Below are 27,757 nucleotides of genomic sequence, written 5' to 3'. Positions count from 1 at the left end.
TTTTCAAACGTTATTTTAAAACACAACACTTCCCCATACAAAATGAATATTTAGGTGTGCGAAATGTAAAACATTGACAATCCTCTTGTTCCAATGACACATGAACCAGATACGGATGGAGATTTAACATGCAAATACAACAACAATGTGAAACATATGGATCACATTGTTGTTGCATTTGCATGTTAAATCTCTATCCGTATCTGGTTCGTGTGTCATTGGAACACGAGGAATATTCAGAACCACAGTAGGGATGAATTTTTCTTCTTTACAGAGTTGCATGCAATATGCTAATGAGCTGAATACAATCGAAGCCGCAAATATGGCCATCTTTCGTAGCAGATTATAATTATTAATTTTGTTATTTTGAAAATGCCGGGACATAGAATTTTCCGGCGGGACACTTTAAAATTTGTGAAAAATACGGGATGTCCCGGTAAATACGGGACATTTGGCAACGCTACCTCACATATTAATTCGATTCATATGAAAGGGCCTGAATTTCATATGAAAGTGCAAAAAAAAAGCACTTCCCTATGAAGCCAAGGCACTTCGGTATGATATTCAAATTTACACTAACAAATTGACACCAAAAAATTTTTCAAAAATATTGTAGCACTGAGAAAAATTTTAATTCAAATTTTATTTATTATTATTAAATTTCTTTAAACATTTAAAATATATTTTTTTTTTTTCAATCTAAAAAATTTCCAGTGTATATATAATTTTGTATATGTATTGTGATTTGCACTTCAATATAAAAAATTTTGAACAACCCTAATTTTAACAATCACTTTATAATAAAAGAAAAATTAGTTATTTAGTGAAAAGCATATCACAAAAATTTTTTTCTGTGCTATTGTTTTGCTTATTAGTTTTTTTCCTCAAATCAACATTTCCAAATCAAATGCATGCATTATTAATTCTAACTAAGCAAGTGCTAGTCCTGATGCACTATTGGAAAGTTTTTGCATTCATTAAATTTATATGTTTAAATGTGATTGTTTTCATTGTACAGCATGAGTTCTTCCTCCTCTGCTTGCCTTTCCAAGTCGACCTCTATTATAACCATGGGAGCGGCCACACATGCAACGACTTGGCATCATATAACGGCTAAAGTAATGACATAGAAATTATAGTAATTTAATGGCATGGAAAGTAGAATTTTTCCTCTCACATTCACTTGCGAAATGCGCAAATATGCTGAAAAAGCAAAACTGTTTTGATCTCTGTAACCATGCTACAATTATATGGTGCTTTCTAAGTCCCGCGAGTGCGGTAATTTGCACGAAAATAAATAAATTAATTTATGAATTATTGATAATTGTACGAAATGCTTACGATTTTTGAATACATATATTGTGACGAATATTAGCATCACTAAGCTGTTCGTAAATAATCACGCAACAACAAAAACGTGAACCAGCCACTCTTATGTACGTGTGCACATTAAAGCTAGCAACACTTATGTAGAAGGCGATGAAGAGCTATCTCACACACACAGATGTAGTCATCAGCCGAAGTAGTTACTCATACATACCCACGCTTATGGCCATAAACTACAAGTATGTGACCCGGCCTATGAAAAGGTGGCTTATGACTCAAAAAAAATTATATATACTAAGAAACTGAAGAAATGCATTGTTTATCTTTAACAGCTGTTTCTCACAATTTATTCTTTGAGTCATAAGCCACCTTTTCATGGGCCGGGTCACATATACATTTACTTATATCGCTGGTAACTAACCAAGCATGAGCTACAACTCTTCGGGAAAATACTACACCTTTGGAGAAATATGCGGATGAGGCAACATAGGGTATAAAAGCAGCGCATGCTGAGGAATGACTAATCAGTATGATATTTTATTTGTGCTGGGGAAGTGATGAAAATCTCACTGTTCCAAGTACAAACAATATATTTATATATATGTCTAAGTACACGAAAAGAAAACGGGTGTATTGTTCTTGATATAACAGACATTCTTTAAAATTGATTACGTTATGCTTGGTTCAACCGAGTTCTTCATCAAGAGTACACATTTATTACGTCATGTTAACAGCAGATAAGCGTTTTGACTGAAGTTAACGGTATTCTGTAGAAATTACAGATTAACTCTAGTTAAATTGTAGTTAGGATTTTTTCTGCTGTTTGAAAACCCAGCAGAAAAAAAGCCAACGACAAGCTAATAAACTAATGGGTACTATTATTCGTTTTTTTTTCTTTGAAAAGTCTAACTAATTTTGAATGGCAAGCGCCAAAAAATCAAATTCCACGTGATTATTTCTGTACTACTCGTCAACTAACTAGTATTCGAATAATTTTAGTCAAAATATAATTAGCCTATTACCAACTGTTATAATAAGATATTGCATGCAAAGGCAGCTCCAACAAAAATAAATATCAAATATAGTATTAACAGAAATTTTTCAGTTAGCTTATGTTTGCATTAATAATTTCTTTAATTTTATTTATTTGCAGATATTTATAAATCAACTATGAAAATTGGGGAGTAGCAATCTAAAAGATCGGTAAGTCGTATAAAACATTTATACTTGTGTGATACCTAGAAAAAATCCGATATTACCCTGAAGTTATTCCAAATTTATTCCGGAATAACTTCGGCATGATTCTAAAAATAGTAACCAATTAATACTGTAAAATGGTCCTGAAATGGTTTCGAAATCGTTCCGAAATTATTCAAACGTTGTCCCGAAATGATACCTAAACCAATGCCGATGTCATCCTGAAATCGTTGCCCATGTTTTTTTAAATAGTCTCAAAATAATTACGAAAACAGTCACGAAGTTATTCTGAATAGATCTTGCAACTCTCGCAAAATGATGTCGAAGTGATATTGAAATTGTCCCAAACCAATACCTTAAATAATCACGAGTTGTTCCTAAAATTGCCCCCAAAATTGCACCGAAATGGTTTCGATATGATCCCTAAAATAATCCTGAAGTGTTTCTGAAGTCATCCCAAAATGTTTCCGAAACAGTCCTAAAATGATGCAATAACATACGATACAATTCCATTCTGTTGATCGAAGTCCGTCAATCCGTAAGGCATTAACAAAGGTGGAACTTTTCTATATACATGTTGGTATGCAACTGTAAATAAAAACAAGTAAGGAAGGTTAAGTTTGGGTGTAACCGAACATTACATACTCAGTTGAGAGCTATGGTGACACCATTAGGGAAAATAACCATGTAGGAAAATGAACCGAGGGTAACCCTGGAATGTGATTATATGACATGCGTATCAAATGAAAGGTGTTAATGAGTATTTTAAAAGGGAGTGATCCTTAGTTCCATAGGAGGACGCCGTTTCGAGATATCGCCATAAAGGTGGACCAGGGGTGACCCTAGAATTTGTTTGTACGATATGGGTATCAAATGAAAGGTATTAATGAGGGTTTTAAAAGAGAGTGGTGGTAGTTGTATATGTGAAGGCGTTTTCCAGATATCGACCAAAATGTGGACCAGGGTGACCCAGAACATTAACTGTTGGATACCGTTAATTTATTTATATATGTAATACCACGAACAGTATTCCTGCCAAGATTTCAAGGGTTTTTTATTTCGCCCTGCAGAACTTTTTCATTTTCTTCTACTTAATATGGTAGGTGGTACACCCATTTTACAAAGTTTTTTTCTAAAGTTATATTTTGCGTCAATAAACCAATCCAATTACCATGTTTCATCCCTTTTTTCGTATTTGGTATAGAATTATGGCTTTTTTTCATTTTTCGTAATTTGCGATATCGAAAAAGTATGCGTGGTCATAGTCGGATTTCGGTCATTTTTTATACCAATTCAAAGTGAGTTTGGATAAGTACGTGAACTGAGTTTAGTAAAGATATATCGATTTTTGCTCAAGTTATCGTGTTAATGGCCAAGCGGAAGGACAGACGGTCGACTGTGTATAAAAACTGGGCGTGGCTTCAACCGATTTCGCCCTTTTTCACAGAAATAAGTTATCGTCCTAGAATCTAAGCCCCTACCAAATTTCACAAGGATTTGTAAATTTTTGTTAGTCTTATGGCATTAAAAGTATCCTAGACAAATTAAATGAAAAAGGGCGGAGCCACGCCCATTTTGAAATTTTCTTTTATTTTTGTATTTTGTTGCACCATATCATTACTGGAGTTCAATGTTGATAAAATTTACTTATATACTGTAAAGATATTAAATTTTTTGTTAAAATTTAGCTTTAAAAAAAATTTTTTTTAAAAGTGGGCATGGTTGTTCTCTGATTTTGCTAATTTTTATTAAGCATACATATAGTAATAGGAGTAACGTTCCTGCCAAATTTCATCATGATATCTTCAACGACTGCCAAATTACAGCTTGCAAAAGTTTTAAATTACCTTCTTTTAAAAGTGGGCGGTGCCATGCCCATTGTCCAAAATTTTACTAATTTTCTATTCTGCGTCATAAGTTCAACTCACCTACAAATTTTCATCGCTTTATCCGTCTTTGGTAATGAATTATCGCACTTTTTCGGTTTTTCGAAATTTTCAATATCGTAAAAAGTGGGCGTGGTTATAGTCCGATATCGTTCATTTTTAATATCGATCTGAGATGAGTGCTCAGGAACCTACATACCAAATTTCATCAAGATACCTCAAAATTTACGCAAGTTATCGTGTTAACGGACGGACGGACGGACGGACATGGCTCAATCAAATTTTTTTTCGATCCTGATGATTTTGATATATGGAAATCTATATCTATCTCGATTCCTTTATACCTGTACAACCAACCGTTATCCAATCAAAGTTAATATACTCTGTAAGCTCTGCTCAACTGAGTATAAAAATTCAAATGCAAACCTCTCGCATTTTCGAAAAGGTTTTTCAGATTTGTTTCTTAAATTGCTTGAATTATCGAATATAAAAAAAAAGAATGTAATTGATGAAATTTTCTCAGAAATTGGCACTGTTGTTTTCGGGTTCACAGCTGTACATAAGTGTATTTCAATAATATGTGGAAGAAATTTGCCGTATCCTTAACCTTAAAAACATATCTGTCCCTATTTGTCCGGAGAGTTCAGTACAAAAATTTCATGATTTTATTTCTTTTTTTGCATTTCTCTTGTTGCTGCTATAATTTATTATTCTTCATTTCCGGCAAAAAGAAATTACAAGATGAATAGCGACTTCGGGAAAAAATAAACAGATAACACAATGCCTAGACAAAACCAAATCCCGACAAGCACTATTCAGCCAAATACTCTCTACACCGAAGGTTTAAAATCCCATCAACTTTTTCAAATAATTTTGATGTTTGGGCGGGATTTTGTGTCAGGACTTTCCCAAATGGGGGGCGTGGATGTTCAGTATTTGGTTGTGGTTGGATAATTTATTTCGGCATTCTATATTTCGGGATTGCGTAAGACGGGATTTTAGTAAGCACTTCTCTACAAACAACTTGTAACATATTTTTATTTCTTATTTGCCATACTTTCAGCACTCCAATCAACGAAACACCGTAAAATGAGGCTGCTGCTACAACGAAATGCATTTATTAATGATAATAAAATTATAAAAAATGACAACAATAACAAAATTTTTATAAAACTTACGTAAAGAGATAACAATTTAAACAAAAAGTCGAAAACAAACAATAATTCCATAGTTTAAGTTTAAGCTTAACGTTGCAGAACTCAACTTATATAAATTAGCATTTTTTTTTTTAATTTATTACAAACCGAGTAACTAAAAATCAGTCAAAATTACGGCCTACCACCCCCCAACACCAAAAGTCAAACAAAACCCGGCCAACATGGACGCAAGTTCAGGGCCGGGTTTTGATGATGAACCACCGCCGGAGCCACGTGATGGTTGGCTCTTAGTGCGGGTTCATGTACCCGAACTGAACGTTTATAAATGCCTGCAATTTCCATCAGATCGTTTAGTTTGGGATGTAAAACAACAGGTGCTCTCTTCATTGCCAAAGGTATGTGCAGAAAAAAAAGAAACTACATATTCGCAGCCCACAAATAATATTAAATATTTAACCCTAACCATCCTAATCCATCAAAAACATAAATAAATCCAACTAAATATTTGATATTTGAATTATCATATTTTGCTTGACTTTGTTATTGTAGCATTATTTAAGCTTCGCTAACTTTTGATTAGAAAACTTTCATACGGATACTAACACCGCTTATACTCAAACTAACACAATTAGGGTTAATAAAATATTTTATGTTTGCATGTACGTATTTATGAGTAAAGCAAATCTGTGGAGTCTAGTAGGAAGTTTCATTTTCAGTATATTTTCTTTTTGTATTTTAAATTACTAAATAATAAAAATAAAATTGGCCGATACCGCGATTTTTGAAGAACAACAATGGTTTGTGACTTCTAAATAGTAGCAATTTTTTCCATTACTGTGACGAAACAGTGACAAAAAAGTAATTTGTTCTAAATTACTGTTAAAATCAAACTTAATGGTAATAGCAATCACAGACACAATAAGATCCACTGAATCTCGCTGATTTCTATATTCATTTCTATACTCAGACTACATGGCTCAGCAGAAGCAAAAATCACAGATTTATTGGTTCATATTGTCACGGCGAATTTTTCCCTTGGCGAAAGCTATGATTGGCTATATGATTGCTATTACTAGTAAGCGTTTTCAAGAGCGAGAGTATGTTACGATTTGGTTAGTCAGACACACCGATTTCTTCGAAGTTGTCGCTGCGATTTACAACGACATAATCACAGTTATACGAATATTTCACCAATCGATTAGTAAAAGGAGAAAAAGTATCGCCCGAAAATGAACCCACCCTAATATATATGTTTCAGAAAAAGTAACTGTACAACTCGCTCCCACCGATTTGTTTTGTTACACAAATTCAAATCAAGCACAAGTCAAGGTTATCGTCAGTAAAAACGTCATTTTAACAAATACTGAATAAGCATCTCTCTACACAAAATCAAAACCTCATTTTATCATGATGAAATAATAAAGGTGATGTCAACAACATAACCTCACTTTTTCGGCAGCTCAATTTGCCAGTATTTAATTGTACTACAAAAGTACAAAATTTTTATGGCTAAATTTTTTTTCTGCAAAATATTGTCTATTATCTTTTCGGTAATACAAATTTATGTTTATGTTTATTATATATCTAAACGTATAGCAAAATCTACTCCCATCGTAGTAGCATTCAAAGGCAGTTATGTATGATAGACAACCCTCTAAATTATGCATACCGAACTTTTCAGAATAAGGGAAAACGTCAACGAGATGAGAACACCTGAATATTAATTTCCTCATGACATTTCATATTCTGTCAACTGATGTTCTTTTTCTCTATTTCTTTTTAATAAAAATCTATGGTTATGTTTATGTAATATGTTTATTTAATCCACTAAAATTTAGTCTACCAAGTCGCCTCCGGATTTCATAGCCATATGGCCCCGCTTCGTGGCATTTTCCATCAATCTTACCATGACAGCAGGAGACAAGTTATCGTATTACTGTCGACTATTCCTGCGACTTTAACAAATCCTATAAAAATAAGTCTGTAGCGGTTGAATCGGGTAATCAGACCGGCCAATGCAAATCACCAAAACGAGAGCTTAAGTGACCGAGTAAAACTTCCTTCCAAATATCGGTTGTGGTTCTATCAGTGTATGCCCTTACACCGCCCTAGTGGAGCCACATTTTGGTTCAGTCCCAATTTCATAAATATCGCACCCATTACGCTACAATTCCAGTAACATCACAAACAATCACACCTCTAGCTTTCACTACTGACATGACCACTGTTAAAGCGATCCGCAAGAGAATGAGGGACTCCGGCAAAAAGCAATTGAACACTTGCAGGCTCTTCCTTCGCGAGACAGTCACTTTAGGCGAGTGCGTAAAGTTCCTAAAAAGTTTACCATGATTTACCCTACATATATATAGGATAAATATTAGCAACTAACTCCCCGGAAGTGGGAGTAAATGCAACTTACGCTTTGTGGCTCCATCTCTAAGATACTTGTGCGTACTCCTCCACTCTAACTATGGGGCCAGCCCATAGAATACATTTAGGTTTAGCTTTGCATCCGCCGTGGTGTGGTGGAAGTGTGCTCCGCTTACCCTCACCGAAGATTCTGGGTTCACGACCCGGCTAAAGCAACGTCAAAATTTTAGAAACAAGCTTTTTCTATTAAAAGAAAGTTTTTCTAAGCATGGTCGCACCTCGGCAGAGATTTAGCAAGAAAACTCCGAGTGAGAGAATCGATTTGTGGGTATTTCTCATTCAAATATTACCAATATAATATCGTTAAATTCAATAAGCATGAAAATAGAGCACACTGGCCTTTACATCTATTTAGTACTACCCAATCGAATTACTGTAACGCTGCAGAATCTTTAGGGATGCCTCACTTTGCTTTCTTGTTATCTAAAAAAAATAGTGCTGCAAAACGATTGAAATTTCACTGTTCGATTGTTTTCGATATTTTGACGAATTTTAGATATTCTCGATTATTCCTTTCTGGTTTATCGGCTCGTCTCACTGAACAGTTGAATAAATGAACTCAAATATTTTGCACAAAAAAATGTTGTTTACCATTCAGCACTACTTGGTATTAGAGCTTCACAATTTAATGTATTCGCGTACCACACTTACCACATATTAAAATCAACCTGACTAATAGTTCGTTAGATTGCGCCGCTTATCTACCACTTAGTTGCTTCGTCATTGTTTTCTCACAGGGCTTTTCGCGAACAGTGTTCACGAATAGTTGCTTATTCACTTCTCATTCCTTCTGTGTCTCAATTTGGACTTAATGATAAGGAATCATATGTATTATTTCTAATTGCATTTTTTATGTACGGGTCCCTTCTTCGCTCTTATTTGGAATCCAAATCTATAAATAAAGTTTTGGTTGTAAAGATGGAGATTCGGGCTATTAGCGAGCGTTTGGAAATTTTGGTCGTAGTGCTTTTGTTTAGCTATATTTTATTAAAATAATTTGTTAAAAATAAACGATTGTGAGCACACAAAAAAATCTATTTGTACTATGGCACTATTGTGAATACTTGCGCTGCGTTATCGGCAGTCGCTACCATACGCCAGATGGCAGCGCAAGCTGTAAGTTTTAATTGATTGATAGAACAGCTGATTTCTGTCAATATTTGATAAGAGACTTTTATATTGGTTACGCAAGATGCGCACGGGTCCGGCTCATAGCATAATATTACTAAGCCTGAACCAATGTTGAGTTTTTTCAGTGACATGTGCTTGATTTGAAGTGTTTGCGCTTAAGCTTTACGCCAGACTTTATACGCTTTGCAGGCTCACAAAACTGTTAAACGTTATGTATGCTATAAGGTCTGGCCTAGAGTTCTATGTAATTTGAGATTATGTTTATTCGTATTTAAACTTAATTTGCTTCTTTTTTCCCAATTATACTCTTATCATTCTGCTTTTATTTAAACAACAAAAACTACTTATCAACGTACACAAATACTTAAAAATAATAAAAATCGTACAATGTTCGTGCACATTTTGACACTTGACGGCACTGTGTTCAATTTAATGACCGATCCCGCCACTGAACAACGTACAACACATAAACGCTTTTTTGGTGAAATAAACGCACTGTAACTGCAATCTATATTCTTTAAAAAAAATATATCGCAAAATAACTCTGCTTATGTACAACACTGGATTGACTTTTTAAACTTATCTACATAAATACATACATATACGATATGTATGTGCGATAGGTGGCATTTTGGTTTAAGGTTGGTGTTGAATATTCAATATTTTGCATGCTGGCAAAAAATTAAGTTTGTTTGTTTAATGGTGTGTTCAATTTATACTTATTATTTAAGAATTCATGAGCTTAAGACGGGCTTATAATAATTGAATATTCAATTATTATGTTTTTCTCTAAGAGAAACTGAAAAGAAAGAAAGAAACATTTACTGACATATTGCGATGGTACCATTTCGAAAACCGCCACGTAGTCATCATCAGGCAATTTCGTAATGTTATCAAAGGTTTCACCGAGATTCGAACCGCGAATCACACGGTGATTAATTAATTATAAGCCGGTGTTAAGCTCATGAATTCTTAAATAATAAGGCAAAAAATTTAAATAAATAAAATTTTGTATTTTTTAAGTTGAATGCAAAGTACACATTCATATTTACTCACTTATATTAAATTTAATCTAAAGCTTATTTTTTTCTATTTATCATTTATATTGTTTATAAAGGAATTAAAAGAGAGTTTTAATTATGGACTCTTTTGTCCGCCTTCCAACGGTAAGGCTGGAAAATTTCTTGATGAAGAGCGTCGATTAGGCGATTATCCGTTCAACGGTCCTGTCGGCTATTTAGAGGTGAGTAATAATATCAGCCATATAGAGTATTGTTGTAAACATACGTATGTATGTATGCACAAATACTTACGAGTTTAAAATTAGCAGCAACAATTTTTTGCAAATTTTATCAATTATTTTCTTCTCATGAATTAAACGGAGGTTGCCCTTATTGCTTTAAATGTAAGAAAAAAATTATTCGAAGCAATTTTTAATTTATAATTTATTCAATAATTTGGGAAAATTGTCACGTTGTTTAAATTTTTCCCAAAATATTTTCTTTTTAATTTTTATAAATTAAAACAATTAAATATTTTGGGACAAATTAAAACAACGCAATATTAGGACGAATAATAAAATAAACGACTATCTTACTAGTCTCTCCAGTTTCTTCGCCTCACGAAACCTAGCTGGATGTACAGCTGCACCCCCACTTTTGAAGTTTAAAAAAAAAAACATTAAAAATAAATAAATAAATGTAAGGCGCGATAACCTCCGAAGAGATTTTCGTCCGAGCTTCTCTTCCAATTTGCGTCGTGCTCCTTTTAATTTTTCCGACAAATTGGCGGGACAGGACCTACTTGTTTTATGCCGATTCCGAACGGCATCTGCAAGGCAGATGAGTTTTCACAGACATTTTTTCATGGCAGAAATACACTCGGAGTGCTTGCCAAATAATTGAAAAAACTTCTTTCTAAAATTTTGATGCTGCTTTTCCCGGGGCGTGAACCCAGGAGGTTCGGTGTGGATGGCGAAGCACACTACCATCACACCACATTGGAAGATGTCAAATAAGCGAATTCTTTTTGGAACTATGAAGCACATAAATAGCACAAAATTCTGCACATATCCCGTTTCGATTCTGTCGTCTGGGGCTATATCCCCCGCTACCCCCTTGCAACCTCCTTTATCTTTCTGGGCAAACCGTAGCTTATCTTGGAGCACATAAGTAGCACATAATTTCCACTTAAATTTTGAGCACACAATTTTTTATTTTTGGAACAAAGTAGCACATAAATAACACATATGTAATTCCAAGCCTATAAAATTTCGAATCCATCGTAGGGGAGGTCCAGCTTAACGCACCTGTTTTAGGAAATCTTTTTAAGTTTGTAATTTTTTAGTCATTTTAGTCTAAAGGAGGAAAAATTTGTCAAAATTTGTAATGAATTCTGAAATTTTTTTATAGAATTGTGTTTCTTCCACGAAGAAAATAAAAATTTCCACACTTGCCCTTTTATTTATTTTCATTAAAAATGTTTATAAGACGGACAATAAGAAATGTGTATGGGAGATGTGACTTATAAGGATTTATAAACATGTTTGTGTTTCTAGCATTAAGCGGCTTTTATGGAAGGAAATCTGAAATACATTTAAAAACAATTTTTTTTTTTGAAATTAATGCTAATTTCTAGAGGCTTCAAAAGTATTTTTGGTCAGACTGAAATCGATGGAACTACAAACTTCATTTTAAACAATTTTACTGGAATTCTAAAAAAAAATTGTTTAAATTTTTAAAACTTATAATTTTCGAATTTTTCGAAAATTTTTTCGAAATTAGCTTTTATAGTTTATGGCGACGGAAATAGCTAATAAAATATGCAAATAAGATTTGCTGCGATTTTTTTACTCGCAGCTGCATGTATATTGGAGAGGGTCGATTGATAGAGCATCGAAATCACGATTGCAGTTTTATAGAAAATATTAGTGCAATAAAGTGCGAGATTCAAATCGCTAACACTTAGCGATTAATAAAGATATTTTTTACAGAAAAAAAAAACAATTAAAATTGTCCTTGAAATTGGCTCGTAGAGGATTTTTGGATATGCGATTTTTGTTGCTTTTTTCTTTTAAGAGAAATCGACCCGTCCTAATATACACATAGTTCATATGTCTTTATGTATTTTAAACATACACTTTCTACCTTTTAGCTTAAATACAAGAGACGTGTTTATAAAATGCTAAATCTAGACGAAAGACAATTAAAAGCGCTTCACACACGCGCCAATTTGCGACGATTTCTCGAATGTATAAATGCTGGCCATGTAGAGAAAATAGCGAAAATGTGTGCCAAAGGTGTGGATCCGAATTTTCATTGTCCAGAAAGTGGTGAAACACCATTAACGGTAGCGACTGGAGCCAAAAAGCCAAATAAATTATTAATAGCACTGGTAAATGGTGGTGCATTGCTGGACTATCGCACCAAAGATGGTACCACAGCTCTGCATAGAGCCGTCGAAAAAGACTCATTGGAAGCAGTGACGTAAGTGTGCAGTACATGTTTTTTTATATTTAAAATCAATTTAATTTATTTATTACATAACTCTATGCAGCACTTTATTGGAATTGGGTGCATCACCCAATTACAAAGATGGGCGTGGCATAACGCCTCTGTATGTATCGATAACACGCAAATGCGATCCAAAAATAACCGAAAGCTTATTGCATGATCATGCTAATTTGGGTATTCAGGATAGTCAAGGTTGGAACGAGGTGCATCAGGTGAGTGTTTGTTGGCATATAATTTGAAATGGTAAATTATTTACTTTACTTTACATATAAATAAATACATACATAACCAAAGAGGGCGCCGGTAATTTAACAAAATGCATAACTATCTGGATAATAGTGGGCAAGGCGGTATAAAAATTAATAAAATTTCATAATAAACAAAAAAACAAGAACAATTTGTTCTTAAGGAAGTACAGTGTTAGACAATTGAAGTGTAACCAACTTTACACCGTTATAATTGGCAACGCGATATTGCCAACTATGTCTTATTCATGCCATTTACAGCTCTCTCTATTGTTAGAAGCTACCACAAACAGTTGTGCCAAAGTTTCAAAACCATTCGTTATATTAATAGCCCAATTCTAAACGAAAATTCCGTGCGAGTTTTTTCCCTTCTCCCATTCCTCGTATTCTAAATAAAAATTCCTTGTGAGTTTTTTCACTTCTCCCTTTCCTCCTATTCTGAACAATGTTCGAAAAAACGGAAACCGGTTATGGGAGAAAAGTAGGTATTATGAATGTGAGGGAGAGGGAGATTTCTCTGCCATTTCATAGCAGTTTTTTCACTAGTTCAATTAAAGGGAATGCATCAAAATAGTTAAAGGAAATTGGTTATTTTAAGAAAGAACACTTATTTGTACAAATTTGTGCTAAAATATGTATTTACATTCCACCACAATATTCTCACTGTTAATACAACAACAACAACAACAACCACAATATTCTTTATTTTAAGTGGAAAAGTATATCATAAGCAACCGAAAGGTCTTCGTATATTTGATGCAGCCATCCAGAAATTGGGCAAAGATTTTTAAGAAGGCTTAAATAGATTTTGGTATATGGCGAAAGGGGAACTCAACTCGACTTGGCCGCCAAAAAATTGTTTTGCAGAATGAATGCAGGCAACTCCGGCGGATTTGTGTTATCCCGCCGGTCTTCTTCTTATGCTCCTCTGTTGATGTTGCTGTGGCACCAATTCATTACTCATTTCAGTGAATACCACATGAAATGCAATAATGTGCATTGTTTATACCTTATTTCTTAATTTCAAACAAATTGGCAACAATAATTAAACTTTACAATTTTTTAAACAAAATAATAAATGCGCAACGAAATTTCAATTGACAAAACAGCTGACTTCGAAAATTCGAAATTCCTATTCCCCAATTATTCTTCTCCCTAGGAGAAAAGAATTGGAGGAATTTTTCCGCGGGAATAAAAAAAATCCGCGAGAATATTTAGAATAGGGCTGTATATAGAGAAGCAGGATTTTCGTAACTGAAATTATGCACAAAAATCACAAAAATTAAAAAAAAAAAAAAAAAATTTCCAGAAACTTACGAAAAATTAGAAAATTTGTGAAACTGTAACAAAAATGTTGAACTTTTTTTTTAGTTCTTCGAAATTTTTCGAGTTAACAGTTTTTAGTCCAATCAATTTCACTATGCGACAAAATCAACTTTTTTTTCTGGGTATTGGACCAAACCAACTTTTTTGTGGAGACTGAGGCTTAAGTATAAAAAGTACTATCTCCGTTTTCCTAAGTTAGCCTCCAAAAAATAGATATCGGCTTTCGAAGTTCGAAATTCTACATTTCGAAATTAAATTTTTTTTGTTAACGCGTTCAGCAAATTAAAAAGGTAAAAATGTGGTCGTGGTCCGCTCTTTTCCCTTATTTGAATGGCTGAATTCTTTTTTGAGAAATTTAGTATAACAGCTGTTATACGAGGTGAAAAGTCAGAACAAAATTTCGAAATGTAGAATTTCGAACTTCGAAAGCCGATATCTATTTTTGGAAGGCTAACTTCGAAAAACGGAGATAGTAGTTTGTCTACTTAAGCCTCAATCTCTACAAGAAAGCGGGTTTGGTTCAATACCCAGCCGGCTGTTGCACAGTATTTTAGTCCAACAAAGTACAGTCTCGGGAAATTTGCATTTATTTTTGACAATTTTTTTTCGAAGTGTGTTTCAGGTGTTTCTTCTTTGATATAAAAAGAAAAATTTTCGCACTTTATTCGAAAAAAAGTTGTCAAAAATCAATGCAAATTTTGAGAGATATATAACTTGTACTTTGTTAAACTAAAATCGATAAGGCTACAAAACTGCATACTCGAAACAATTTTGGGAAGCTCCAAATAAATGTTTGAAATTTTGGTTAAATTTTTCCGAATACTCGAAGTTCCTCGAAAACATTTTTGAAGATTGGTTTGCATAGTTTCAGTTATCTATAAGGAAAATAAAAAAAGAAAAATGTAAAGACGGATTTTGATAAAAAGTGCTACTGCTATTTTTTTTGTTGCTGTTGTATACGGAAAATCACATAAACTATTGTTCGTGAAACTTAATGGTGGTGGAATAAAATACATCATCTGAAATTTTTGGAAAAGCAAAGGTCCAAGTCACTTCGTAGTAGTAATCATATAACCAAAGAACGCTTACACTGGAGAGAGCACAGAATTGTCACGCTTAGCACGTAGCAAACACACTGAACCATGTCAATTGGCCAAATAAATGCGACCTTTTCTCGAATGAACCGCAAAATCATGTTTTTTATGTTTTTAAGGCCAAAGGCAAGGCAGAAGGAACCCGTTCGAGTTTAATTTAAAAAAAAACTTTATACTATTTACACGTAATATTTGTAGTTAAAAAAAATATATCCATATATAAAATATTATTTCACAAAAAATAAAGTTAGTCGTGTTAATGGGTTACACTTCGATTGCCTAAGGACAATTGCACATGAGGCGTATCAACACAAACGCGTATTAGACGCTACATACAAAATCTGTACGCTTTGATGACGAGCACACATATTTGAATAGTGTGCTGCACACAAATCTTCTGTTGTAAGAAATAGACTAAACATGGACGATTCGAGTCGCTAGGCATACGTGCGACAAGAGAAATGATCTGATAGCTATGCCACTCCTTACTTACGCTTGGCTCCACGCCTATTCTGCTTGGTCGATCATGTGCAGCTCTCGCCTTCTTTTAATTTCGAGGAATGCTAGCTCATCCACTTATTCATTTACATCTATTCCCACCATATACCCAGGTACCCAATATAGATCTATATTTCTCCCTATCCCGAATCTTTCCAGAGATTGTTTGGACTTGAGCATACTTTTAGAAGTTGTGCTATCAGAGATTATTACCTTAAGTGCTGCTTGGCTGTCAATGTAAAAATTGACGTGGATGCAGTTTAAGCTATTTTTCTCCAGTGTTTCTATCGCTTTAGTCATAGCTACGATTCCGTTTAGAATAGGCTTTACAATGGCTGTAGAGAGAGAGAGAAAGGCCAATAGACCCCACGTACACCACAGCATTCTTTTACATACATACAATTCAGTCGACTCTTTCTTCCGCGTTGAGCTTCCACAACTACTTACTGTCTAGAATTTTTTCTAGATATTTTGTTGCAGTATCACTTTTCCTAGCTTAGGCCTAGTCCGGGGATCGTATACCGCTAGTGAACAACAAGACGACATCATATTATCCGTATTGGCACTCAACCCGACATTAGATGCCTAGCTATACATATGCCGAAGCGCCCGATCCATCAAGGAGCTAACTATTTTAAAGCACTTTCCACTTGTGACAACTGAAACGTTATCTGCGTAAGCCGTAAGTTTGACGGGTCCCTCATCGTCCTGCGGCTTTCCTCTGTCCAATGATTTCGCGGTTTATACAACCCCATTGTGAAGTACACTTCCTGCAATTTAACATGCAGCCGATCCATCTGATTATAGCTGGATGTACTTCAATGTAGTTAATTTCAGCCATAATCATCCATTTAGAGACATTGTAGAAAGCACCGGCAATATCTAAGAAGCCTCCTAAGGCATACTCTTTATATTATAAGACTTTTTCTATGTTTATGACCAATACATGCAGTGCCGTGCCTACCAACTTGCCGCATACTGTATTATGGAGAGCAACTTTTCATTCACGTTGGACTTTATCTACACGTCTATCAGCCTCTCAAAGGTTTTCAGCAGAAATTATGTTAAGGTAATGCATCTGTGTTGTTTGGGAATCATGCTTGATAGGCAAACGACACGAGCAGTTCCCCAAGAGTTGGTACATACTTCGGTCTTATGCTCTACTAGGGTGAACAGAAAATATATTTTCCCCCAAAAACACTTGGCCGCAATTTGGTTTTAATAGTAGAATCATGTGAAACTTCTGTTATACATAGACACAATTTTCTTTACTGCTTTATATGTAAATGCCGTTTAGCTTAATTTTATCTCTATTGCTGTATGACTAGGTGCTGGTTAAGTACTAATAAATTAGAATTTATCGAAAATCTATTCTATTGTAGGGATATGTTTTAATTAGTACACTTTGTAATTTTCATTATACATACTTATATGATATTTGGTTTACAAAGCACAAAAAAAAATATTTATAAATATCTTAAAATTACTTTTTTCTCTTAACACCTCAATAAATTAATATATTCTAAATATTCTCACTATTTACTGAAAATTTTTATATTAAAACTATACTTATGTAATTTTTATTTCTTTGGCTTTTTATATATGAAATACGCATACCTATATATGTGTAAATATATATATGCGTATGTGTGTGTATATGTATCCTTAATACATATACATACGTATCTACATATACTATCTTTGGAATAATGGTAGGCCTGTCGACATGGTCTTGTACACCATTTGGAACATTTATTGTTTTATGGTGCGGACATGGATGGCCGTAACGCTTCCGGTAATACACCATTGCATGTATGCGCTGTTAACAACCAAGAGGCTTGTGCTAGAATGCTTCTGTTTCGTGGTGCACAACGTGGCGCCCTCAATTATGCCAATCAAACTCCCTATCAGGTACATATTTTTCTAAATTTATGCTTTTTTATGGTTTTTACTTCACGCTTTTTAATTCCATAATTGTCAAAATTTAACTACAACATTCGAATGAAAAAAAAAATATATATATACTATTTAAACAATTTTTTTTAAGTAAAACAATCAATCTCCTAAGCTCATAACTATGAATCTTATAGGGGTACGAAATATGAGCTTCAGAATATACATATCAATGCCTGAGTGAAATACCACCCGATATAAGGCCCTGTTTCAAAATTTCTTTGAGCAAACCACTATACCCTAATTCCTATAATGCAATAATAAAGGTGATGTGAACAACATAACCTCACTTTTTCGGTAGTTCTATTTGTCAGTATTTACTTGTATTACGAAAATAATAAATTTTGATTGCTTAATTATACCCAGCTGAGCAGAGCTCACAGAGTATATTAATTTTGTTCGCATAACGGTACCCCGTAAGAGCATAAACTAATCGAGATAGATATAGACTTCTATATATTAAAATGATCTGGGCGAAAAAAGAAATCCATTTAGCTATGTCCGTATGTAGGTATGTAGGTTCCTGGGCACTCATCTCAGATTGCTATTTAAAATGAACGAAATCGGACTATAACCACGCCCATTTTTTCGATATCGAAAATTTCGAAAAACCGAAAAAGTGCGATAATTCATTACCAAAGTCGGATAAAGCGATGAAACTTGATAGGTGGGTTGACCTTATGACACAGAAAAGAAAATTTTTAATATTTTGGACAACGGGCGTGGCATTGCCCACTTTTAAAAGAAGGTAATTTATAAGTTTTGCAAGCTGTAATTTGGCAGTCGTTGAAGATATCGTGATGAAATTTGGCAGGAACGTTACTCCTATTACTATATGCGTGCCAAATAAAACTTACAAAATCGGATGACGAACACGCCCACTTTAAAAAAATTTTTTTTTGAGTCAAATTTTATCAAAAAATTGAATATCTTTGCAATATATACGTAATTTTTGTCGAAATTCAACTCCAGTAATGATATGGAGCAACAAAATACAAAAATAAAAGAAAATTTCAATATGGGCGTAGCTCCGCCCTTTTTCAATTAATTTGTCTAGAATGCCATAATTTCGAACAAAAATTTACCAATCCATGTGAAATTTGGCAAGAGCATTGCTTCTATGATGGTAACTGTTTTCTGTGAAAATGGGCGAAATCGGTTGAAGCCACGCCCAGTTTTTATACCACCGTCTGTCCTTCCCCTCGGCCGTTAACACGATAACTTGAACAAAAATCGATATATCTTTACTAAACTTAGTTCACCTACTTTTATGAACTCAATTTAGTTTGGTATTGAAAATGGGCGAAATCCGACTATGACCACGCCCACTTTTTCGATACCGAAGTCCTCGAAAAATTTAAAAAGTCCCATAATTCTATACCAAATACGAAAAAAGGGATGAAACATGGCGATTGGATTGGTTTTTTGATTTAAAATATAGCTTTAGAAAAAACTTTGTAAAATGGGTGTGACACCTACCATATTAAGTAGAAGAAAATGAAAAAGTTCTGTAAGGCGAAATCAAAAGCCCTTGGAATCATGGCTGGAATACTGTTCGTGGTATTACATATATAAATAAATTAGCGGTACCCGACAGATGATGTTCTGGGTCACTCTGGTCCACATTTTGTTCGATATCTCGAAAACGTCTTCACATATACAACTAAGGGCTACTCCCTTTTAAAACCCTCATTACTATCTTGTATTTGATATATCGTACAAACACATTCTAGAGTCAACCATCGTCCACCTTTATGGCGATATCTCGAAAAGGCGTCCACCTATAGAACTAAGGCCCACTCCCTTTTAAAATACTCATTACCACTTTTCATTTAATACCCATATCGTACAAACACATTCTAGAGTCACCCCTGGCCCACCTTTATGGCGATATCTCGGCTTCCACCTATAGAACTATGGCCCTCTCCCTTTTAAAATACTATTTAATACCTCCCATTTGATACCCATGTCATACAAACACATTCCAGGGTTACCCTAGGTTCATTTTTCTACATGGCGATTTTTCCTTATTTTGTCTCCAAATCTCTCAGCTAAGTATGTAATGTTCGGTTACACCCGAACTTAGCCTTCCTTACTTTTTTCTTGAGATTTTCTCAAATTAGTTTTCTGAAAAATTTTTTTTATATATTATCTTGGGGAATACGAATTATTATGGCCGTCAAATTGCCCACATTCGTAGTCTTAAAGAAATAACGAAGAAGTCATAAACAGGAGCCTAATTTAATATATGGTGTAAACCTGAATTCTTGGCCCGAACTCTTGGTCTCATAAACAAGATTATACTCCTATAAGACTCATTTGCAATAGTTTTCGGTGTCATTTGTTACTTTTTAAGGCTCATATTGAGCTCTTTTTATTGTCAAACGATATCGTATTGAAATGAAAAGAAATAAGGCGATAAATCTCATAATCTATAGAGGCCAAAATACCATAATATACAAACAAAAAAATTATCCTGGCCACACCACCCTTAAAACACAATCCAGACAAGTTTTTAATAACAGTAACTTGTCTTTAGTATAGATATTGTGGCGAATATTAGCATCACTAATGATGTTAGTAAATAATCACAACAACATTAAAGCAAACAGCCATACTTATGTACAAGGCAACGAAAAATATTCCACACACATAATCAGCAGCTCGAAACGAAGAGATTATTTCACATACACATATTTAGTCAGCAGTTAAGAGCAGAAGCTGTTACTCACACATACACATGCATATAGCTAGAAGAAAAACATAAACTACAGATATACATGTATATAGCTAAATAACCAAGTGAGATACAACTGTTCCAGAAGGCATGTTCGTGAAAAGTCTAGACCTTAGCAAAAATGGGTGAACGAGGCTAACTGAGAGTATAAAAGCAGCGCGGTGCAAGCGATAATCAATCAGTTTGATTTAAACATGTTATTAAGTGAAGTATAATTGTTATTTGGAAGTACTACTCCCAAAGTAGTCTAAATAAGGACAATTTTGCAATACTGAACATTGGAGTTATTAGTTATTTATTCGACAGTTCAGCGGTTCGAACGTTAGCAGAAGGTGGAAAATAATCGGAATCCCCCAAAATTCGTTACAATATAGAACTTTAGATTTTGAAAAAAAAAAGTTGAGATGTTTTCTTGTTTCTCATATTTTGGACTCTTTCAATATGAGCGCTCTAGGAACATTTGAGGAGATTTTGCGATAAACTAATTTTCATTCGAAAATGTTAGTTAATACATACATTGAAATGATAAAATATTTAAAATTCTATAGCATGTATATGCTTATTTTGACAATTATGCATATAGAATAAATACAAACAGACAAATGTAAAAAATATTTACATATATATGTTTATTGATTACATTTAAATATGCTAATAATTGCTTTTTTAACTTCTATATATTAACTTGCTTCTATGCTTATCACACACCTAGATCTAACTTACAATCGAATCTCGATTTGAAGTTTATCATCTCAATTTAACGAGTTCCTTTATTCAATTGCGAGTGAACGGTATAATCAATTGCTTCATAACTCCACTACTCAACGAGAGAAAATAAGAATAAAACTGAAAACGCATTAAGGGAAAATCTGTGGAGCAATCAACGTTTTGAAATCTCGTTAGATCTAGGTGTGCGATATATGAAGTCGTGTAACAATAACAAGTCGTAGTACTCCCTGTTTTATGTAAGAAATTAATTGTAGTATGTAATTTTTTTATATATATCTTTTTTTGTATGCATATTTAATTGCTTACTAAAGCTAATTACTTATATGAGTATGAATATGTACTCCATCGCCAAAAATCTCTAGAGCAGTATGAAGTGCGCTGAAAAGCATGCAACATTAAGTATCATGTTGTCATAAGGAATAACCACCTATGTCTTCTGTAAAAGTATAGGAGTTGGGCTGTTATTCCTATTGACCATATAGTACTAAATGTTGCATACTTTTCGCCGCTTTGCATACTGTTCTAGAGATTTATATATATATATTTAGCCTACATACATATTTCTGTTATATTAATTTCAATCACAACATTTTTTCCAATGAAGGTTGCTGTAATCGCTGGAAATATGGAGCTTGCCGAAATAATACAAAATTACAAAACTGATGATGTTGGTGAGTGGAAATGATTTTAATTTAAGCACAAACATCTTAGGTCAATACTTTTTCCTGCCAAAAATACTCACAAATTTCAAAACGGTAGTTCGAACATTAAAAAAAAAAAAAATATGAAATACCAATTACCGACTAACGAGTTAAGGAGCCAAATGTAAACTCTAAAAAAATCTTTTGAGTCTGGTAAAAAGTAAAAAGTGAAAGGATTTATATCGAGCCCCAACAGCAGTTTTAGTGCAATTACCAAAAAATTTATGTTACGTGTTTGAAGCGCCACGACATAGCTCGCAGTGGCATAATTCCAAGAAAAAAAGTTGAAATTATGTTACTATACAAGAAGTGAGGTTGAACTGGCTGGTGCGTCAGAATCTCACATAGACTGAATGTGTACATAAAGTTATCAGAAATTTCCTCAATGACCAAATTAAAAACCCCTCGCCATAAGCCTCAGACCACCTCTTTTCGTTGATATGAGTAACTTTGTAAGTTTGACGTAGCAAGAAGACTTGTACATGAACTTCGACGCTAAGTCATGCGTTTTTTCATTTCCATCTATTCCTATATGCCCAGGAAGCCCATATAGGTGTATATTTCTCCTTATCCCGATTCTTTCCAGGGATTTCTTACACACTAAAAACTTTAAGATGTTGTGCTACGAGATATGGTTGTCTTGGCTGTTGCTTTGCTGTCAATTTAAAATGACTCGGCTGCAGTTTGAGCTATTCTCCTCCAGTGTCCGTACTGCTTTAGTCACAGCTACTACTTCTGGTGATCGGGCAACAGGTAGGGTCTGTTTATTTCTGGCTTAGCACAGTACACCACAGACCCTAGACCTCCCTTACCTTAATGTACTCGTCTATCACCGCGTCTGCCATTTGAGCTCTCTTGCGCCAATTTTCCACTTCTATTGTGGCTCTTAGATACTCCTCAAAGCGCAAATAGGGAACTAGGTAGTCTGTTGGTCCAATATTTGATGACGCTATACTGTTATGACTGTTTTGTCTGTGCTCAAATTGCCCTGAGACATTGAATCTCGTTCTTCGTTCACCCAACAAGGACATCATAGAACATGATATGCTTTACAATCGCTATAAATTTCTAATGAAAGAGAAGATGATAGACCCCACTTACGCCCCAGCATTCTTTGAGCTTCCACAACAACTTACTGTATAGAATGATTCCTAGATTAGGCCAAGTTCGTTTGGGCACCTTACACCTCACAGTAAACAAGACCAGATTCGCCTCTTCCGCGTCGGCGCTCAAATCGACATGTATGTACATCCCTAAGTGCCCAAACCATCAAAAAGCCTATTGTTGGGAAGCACTTTCCACTTATGACAACTGCAACGCCGTAAATTTAACGGGTCCTTCCGTGACGCCCCTAAGCAGTTGGTTGATGACCAGCGTTCATAGAAGAGGTGGCGTGCCCCCGTCCACCGCAAGAGCTGAGCCAATTCCAACTTTTCTCTTGGAATTTTATCGCTTAGAAACATGGGTTGGCACCTTTGAAAACCTGCTCCTGTAATTTTTCGTTTGTGGGTTGCGATATTTTTACTACTGTTAGGGCTCGATATACACAGCGTTAACAGCATTTAAGGTATCGGCTGTTAAAATCAAACTTATAGCTGAGGTAGATATCCAAAAAATGGCAGTTAAAACTAAACAATGGATATTCAATATTTACTTTTTACTGGATACTGCAAACTTTTTACTGCCTTTTTACGACCTCAAACAATACATATGTATGTACCAGCCCCATTTATTTTGTAACCGACTTGTGAAAGAACTATTGTACAACAACAAGCTTATACAAAAATATCAATTCAGTCAAGATGGAAAATACAAAATTTAGAGCAAGATTTTGAGGAACTTTGGAACCTTTCCTTTCTTAACGCTGAAATTAAAGTAAAAAGAAATTATATTTTCTGGAGTTCTTTGAATTTTAGTTATCGTTTGCTAAATTCGGTTTATAGAAAAACTGGTTTCGGCGGTTTTTTCATACTGATCGAAAAATGGCACTGAGGATGGCACAATGCCGAAATCGTATTTTCTCCTAACGAAATTTGAAGTTATTACGGCGAAAAATCTATTCATTCCCGGAAAATGGCACTGAGGATGGAACCGGTTGGGTGGAGAGCCATTTCAATATATGAGTATCAACTCTGCAACCTGTCGAAAAATCAAAATTCTCAAAAACATTGTTTAATATAAAGCCGAATATTCGAAGTTCGATATATGAGCGAATTTTACCTCTTTCCATATTTCGAAACTTTTCAGCTACAGTTTACGAAGTTCAATTGGAAACATTCTCATACAGGGCTCGTACAACATTTTACGATCAGTGACTGAATCTATTTTCACTAAAACGATAACTATGCAACTGTCAAAAAATGAGTTGCGATCACGGATCGTAAAACGTAATACAGGCTCAGATTTTGGTACATGACTATATAATGACAACAAAAGGAATTTACACGTTTTAGATGCATTAAATTAGTTTGGAATCCGCAGTGACGCGGCGTCATATAAAATCAGGCCCCTAATGTTTTTTTCCAGATAAACTGTCAATGTTAGTTCATGAGCAAAGAGTACGTTCACCAACTGAAAGCGTTCTTTTGCAAGTAGGCTACAAAAAAAAATCATCAACTAAACTTAGTATGTATGTAAAAAAATACAAAACTTGCCATACACACATACATAAGCACATTTATAGCAAAGGTTGTTATAGCCTACTATAAATATATGATTGCATGCCTAGCGTGAAGAGAAATTTAAAATACATCCTAATTTTTCATATCAAATCAAAAATGATTCATACTCATACATAAGTAAGTATACTCACTCAGGATTTACAGGTTTTAATAAACAAATATAAAAATCTGCATAAAATTCGCATTGTTTTTTAAAGCTTCCTTTTTTCGAAGGGTGTTTCAAATATCTTTCAGAAAAAATTGTTATAAATTAATACGAAAATAGAACGACTTCGTATTTGTACATTTTTTGTCTTAAATTGATTAGACTACAAGGCTGTACCTTAAAAATGTTTCTAAAAACGCTGAGTAGAGTTTTGGAAAGATGTTCGAAATTTTCGAAAACATGTTCGAAATTCGTTTGCATAATTTTTGTTCAACAATATTTTCAAATTTTATCGGCAATTAAGGAAGTTAGAGAAAAGAAAACATAGCGATAAACTTTTTATTAATTCTTTTTTCTGGCGCACAGCTGCATACAGTGTCGAGCAGAAAAATTGCAATACCAATTTTTATTAAATTTCGTCAATTAAATTCTTCTATCTTTTTTTTCAATATTTTAAGAAAAAACTTCTATGACTTTTTGTTATTGAAACTTTTCTGGCGCACAGCTGTATACAGTAGCGAACAGAAAAATTGCAATGTCAATTTTTATCAAATTTCGTCAATTAAATTCTTCTAGCTATTTTTTCAATATTTTAAGAAAAAATATCAATGACCTTTTGTTATTGAAACCACGCAAAACAATCTCAAAAACGATTTCGAAAAAACTCGAAAAATTTTACCAAACTTTCGAGCTTGTAATTTGGTGTTTGCTTAACTTTTTTGAGTATTCATTTTGTTGCTCAAACAATTTTAGTTCAACAAATACAGATTTTAGGTCTTTCAAACTTCGCATTATTTTTTAACAAGTTTTTTTTGAAAGCTTTTACAAATTTTCCTCCATGTATGAAATTTGAATTTTTTATATGAAAGAAAAACTGAAAACGCTTCGGAAGGAAAATAAATTGTCAAAAATCAATGCGAATTTTACGAGAGCTAAAACTTTGTTAGACTAAAATTGATTGGGCTACAAAACTGCATGCTCAAAAAAAATTTTGAGTAAAATCCAAATAACAAGATATAAATTTTTGCGAATTTTCGAAAACGTTTTTGAGAATTTTTTCTAAAAATAACGAAAATTTAAAATAAAAATATTTATTTGATGCAATTTGAAAAAAAAAATGCCACTGCTATATTTCTGATCGCTGCTGTATATTTTTATAAATCTACGTTCTAAATTTCTTTTCATAGCTAACAAAAGTTTCGAAATTCTTGACAACCCAGGAATACAGTTTATAGCCCATTTAAATTTAAAAAAAAAAACCAAATTAAAATGAGAAATTTTTAACGATTAAAACAGGTCAATTCTGAGTTTGATATATATCTATGTATGTACATACACTCACGGAAAAAAGTTTGGCACAAAAATGTGATAAAATCAATATAAAATATCTTACGCAAAATTCGAATTCGAAACACGAACCTTCAGTAATTTAGAATTTTTCTGGTTAAGAGGTTTTGTAGATCATTCAATTTTCGTATACAAAAGTTTAAATCTTAAGGCACAAAAAAGTTTTCTTAATTTTGGGTTGTTGGCTCAGTTGTGCATTTTCTTCTTCTATAAAAACTTTTGAACTTAAAAGTTTGTTTATTCAAAACTAGCTGAAAATTGCAAAAAGTTCTTATTCCAATACCTTTTTCCATAAGTGTATATGGTACCCACTCAAACAGTTTGAAAGACATTTCAACACTCATCGAACTACATATTTACTTTCACATATGACTACGTACTTTATTTAATTATAGTTATTTTTCATACTATTAAATATCTGAAAATATTTGTATGTATATTATGACTTTATATTTAATTTCTTTCACACTGTTATTTGATTTGAAATATTCCTTAAATAATTTCAAATTGTTTCGCGAATATCATAAGCACTCCCGTTTTAGTTACGAAAAATCCTTTCTAAAATAGTGACAGCGAAAACCATTCATTTCTTTATGTGTTTCTCATCATTCCAATTTTTAAATTATCCATATATCATAACATAATTCAATACAAATCATTCGTTACGATTTTGATCATGCCATTCAGTGAACAGCCTGAATTCGTTAGATACATCCATCAATATTTGTATTTTATTATATATATTTATGTATGTCATATTTGAACATTTCAATAATTTAATAAGATTTTATTACCTGTTTGTTATACTATCTTGCATACATACAAATAAAGCTATTTACATATATGCTTATAGATGTGCCATACGAAAACTAACAACGCCATTTTCTTGTCAAATGAAAACTAACACTTTTAATTTATGGCTGACGACGAGTAGCAATATCGTTTTTTTAATTACGAAAACTGCCACTCAAATTAAGTAAAATGTATTTTTGCACGGCCTTGGTACTATGGCAAGATCTGCTAAAAGTTCGTGTCCTAAGTCTTTCGTTAATGTGTATCAAAGCTCATATGTGAAGTACCGCGAGAAAAGACCCCTAACTCGAAAAAATCTATTTTTTAACGATTTATTACAAACAAAAGTTCATTATCGAAATTGGTAAAAATCGGCAAACGATATCTTTATTACTTTTTGAGTTCAGAGCAGTCAAAATCGACAGTATTTGTACCGTACGGGCGATCATGCAACTTTTAGCAAATTTCATCAATTATATTCTTTTTTTTTCATTTTCCATAAATCAAGTAAAAACTTTCATTGAATTTTGTGACTGAAACTATGCAGACAAATCGCAAAAGGCGTTTTCGAAAAATTTCGAAAATTCGTGAAATCTGCATGAATTTTTTATTCAGAGTTTTTAGTAAGCATTTTTTGGGTATGCAGTCTTGTAGCCCAATCAATTTTAGTCCTAAAAATTGCAAGTTTAAAGTCGTTCAAAATGCACATATCGCTCATTTACTTCAATAGTGGCATAACTCAAAAAACACGACTTTTGAGTTAATAACATATAAACGTACCCAATATCATGATCTATGTTGTATAAAAAAATCTTTCTGATCACTTAAAAATTTACCACCTGCTATAAAAATGAAAATATGCCTTTATAT

General features: G+C 33.6%; 2 protein-coding genes across 23 annotated transcripts in view; one reads left to right on the top strand and one right to left on the bottom strand.

Moving 5' to 3' along the window:
* Positions 1–27,757, bottom strand: part of Synj (synaptojanin) — a 566,615-nt gene that overhangs the window by 446,828 nt on the left and 92,030 nt on the right. Inside the window, exon 6 of one of the 4 annotated variants that reach the window (XR_010950494.1) lies at positions 2,879–3,111. The exons of the other annotated variants lie outside the window; for them this stretch is intronic. The gene's annotated coding sequence lies outside the window, so the exon portion shown is untranslated. The remainder of the gene's footprint in view (positions 1–2,878; positions 3,112–27,757) is intronic. 4 annotated transcript variants of the gene reach the window in all.
* The window catches only part of Prosap (prosap), a 163,285-nt gene that overhangs the window by 108,290 nt on the left and 27,238 nt on the right, over positions 1–27,757 (top strand). For 16 of the 19 annotated variants that reach the window (XM_067770875.1, XM_067770872.1, XM_067770866.1 and 13 more), the window contains 8 exons: positions 2,480–2,529; positions 5,473–5,961; positions 9,751–9,768; positions 10,245–10,370; positions 12,281–12,612; positions 12,683–12,851; positions 17,519–17,713; positions 21,826–21,892. In XM_067770875.1, the coding sequence (XP_067626976.1) occupies positions 5,788–5,961; positions 9,751–9,768; positions 10,245–10,370; positions 12,281–12,612; positions 12,683–12,851; positions 17,519–17,713; positions 21,826–21,892 (1,081 nt within the window). In that variant the 5' untranslated portion in view covers positions 2,480–2,529; positions 5,473–5,787. The remainder of the gene's footprint in view (positions 1–2,479; positions 2,530–5,472; positions 5,962–9,750; positions 9,769–10,244; positions 10,371–12,280; positions 12,613–12,682; positions 12,852–17,518; positions 17,714–21,825; positions 21,893–27,757) is intronic. The other 3 variants (XM_067770877.1, XM_067770878.1, XM_067770879.1) reach the window with 3 other exon arrangements.

Source organism: Eurosta solidaginis, chromosome 3, assembly GCF_040869045.1.
Source record: "Eurosta solidaginis isolate ZX-2024a chromosome 3, ASM4086904v1, whole genome shotgun sequence".
In the NCBI taxonomy this organism is placed as follows: Eukaryota; Metazoa; Arthropoda; class Insecta; order Diptera; family Tephritidae; genus Eurosta; species Eurosta solidaginis.
Note: the sequence above shows the minus strand (reverse complement) of the source record. Positions and strands in the feature narration are given on the sequence as shown.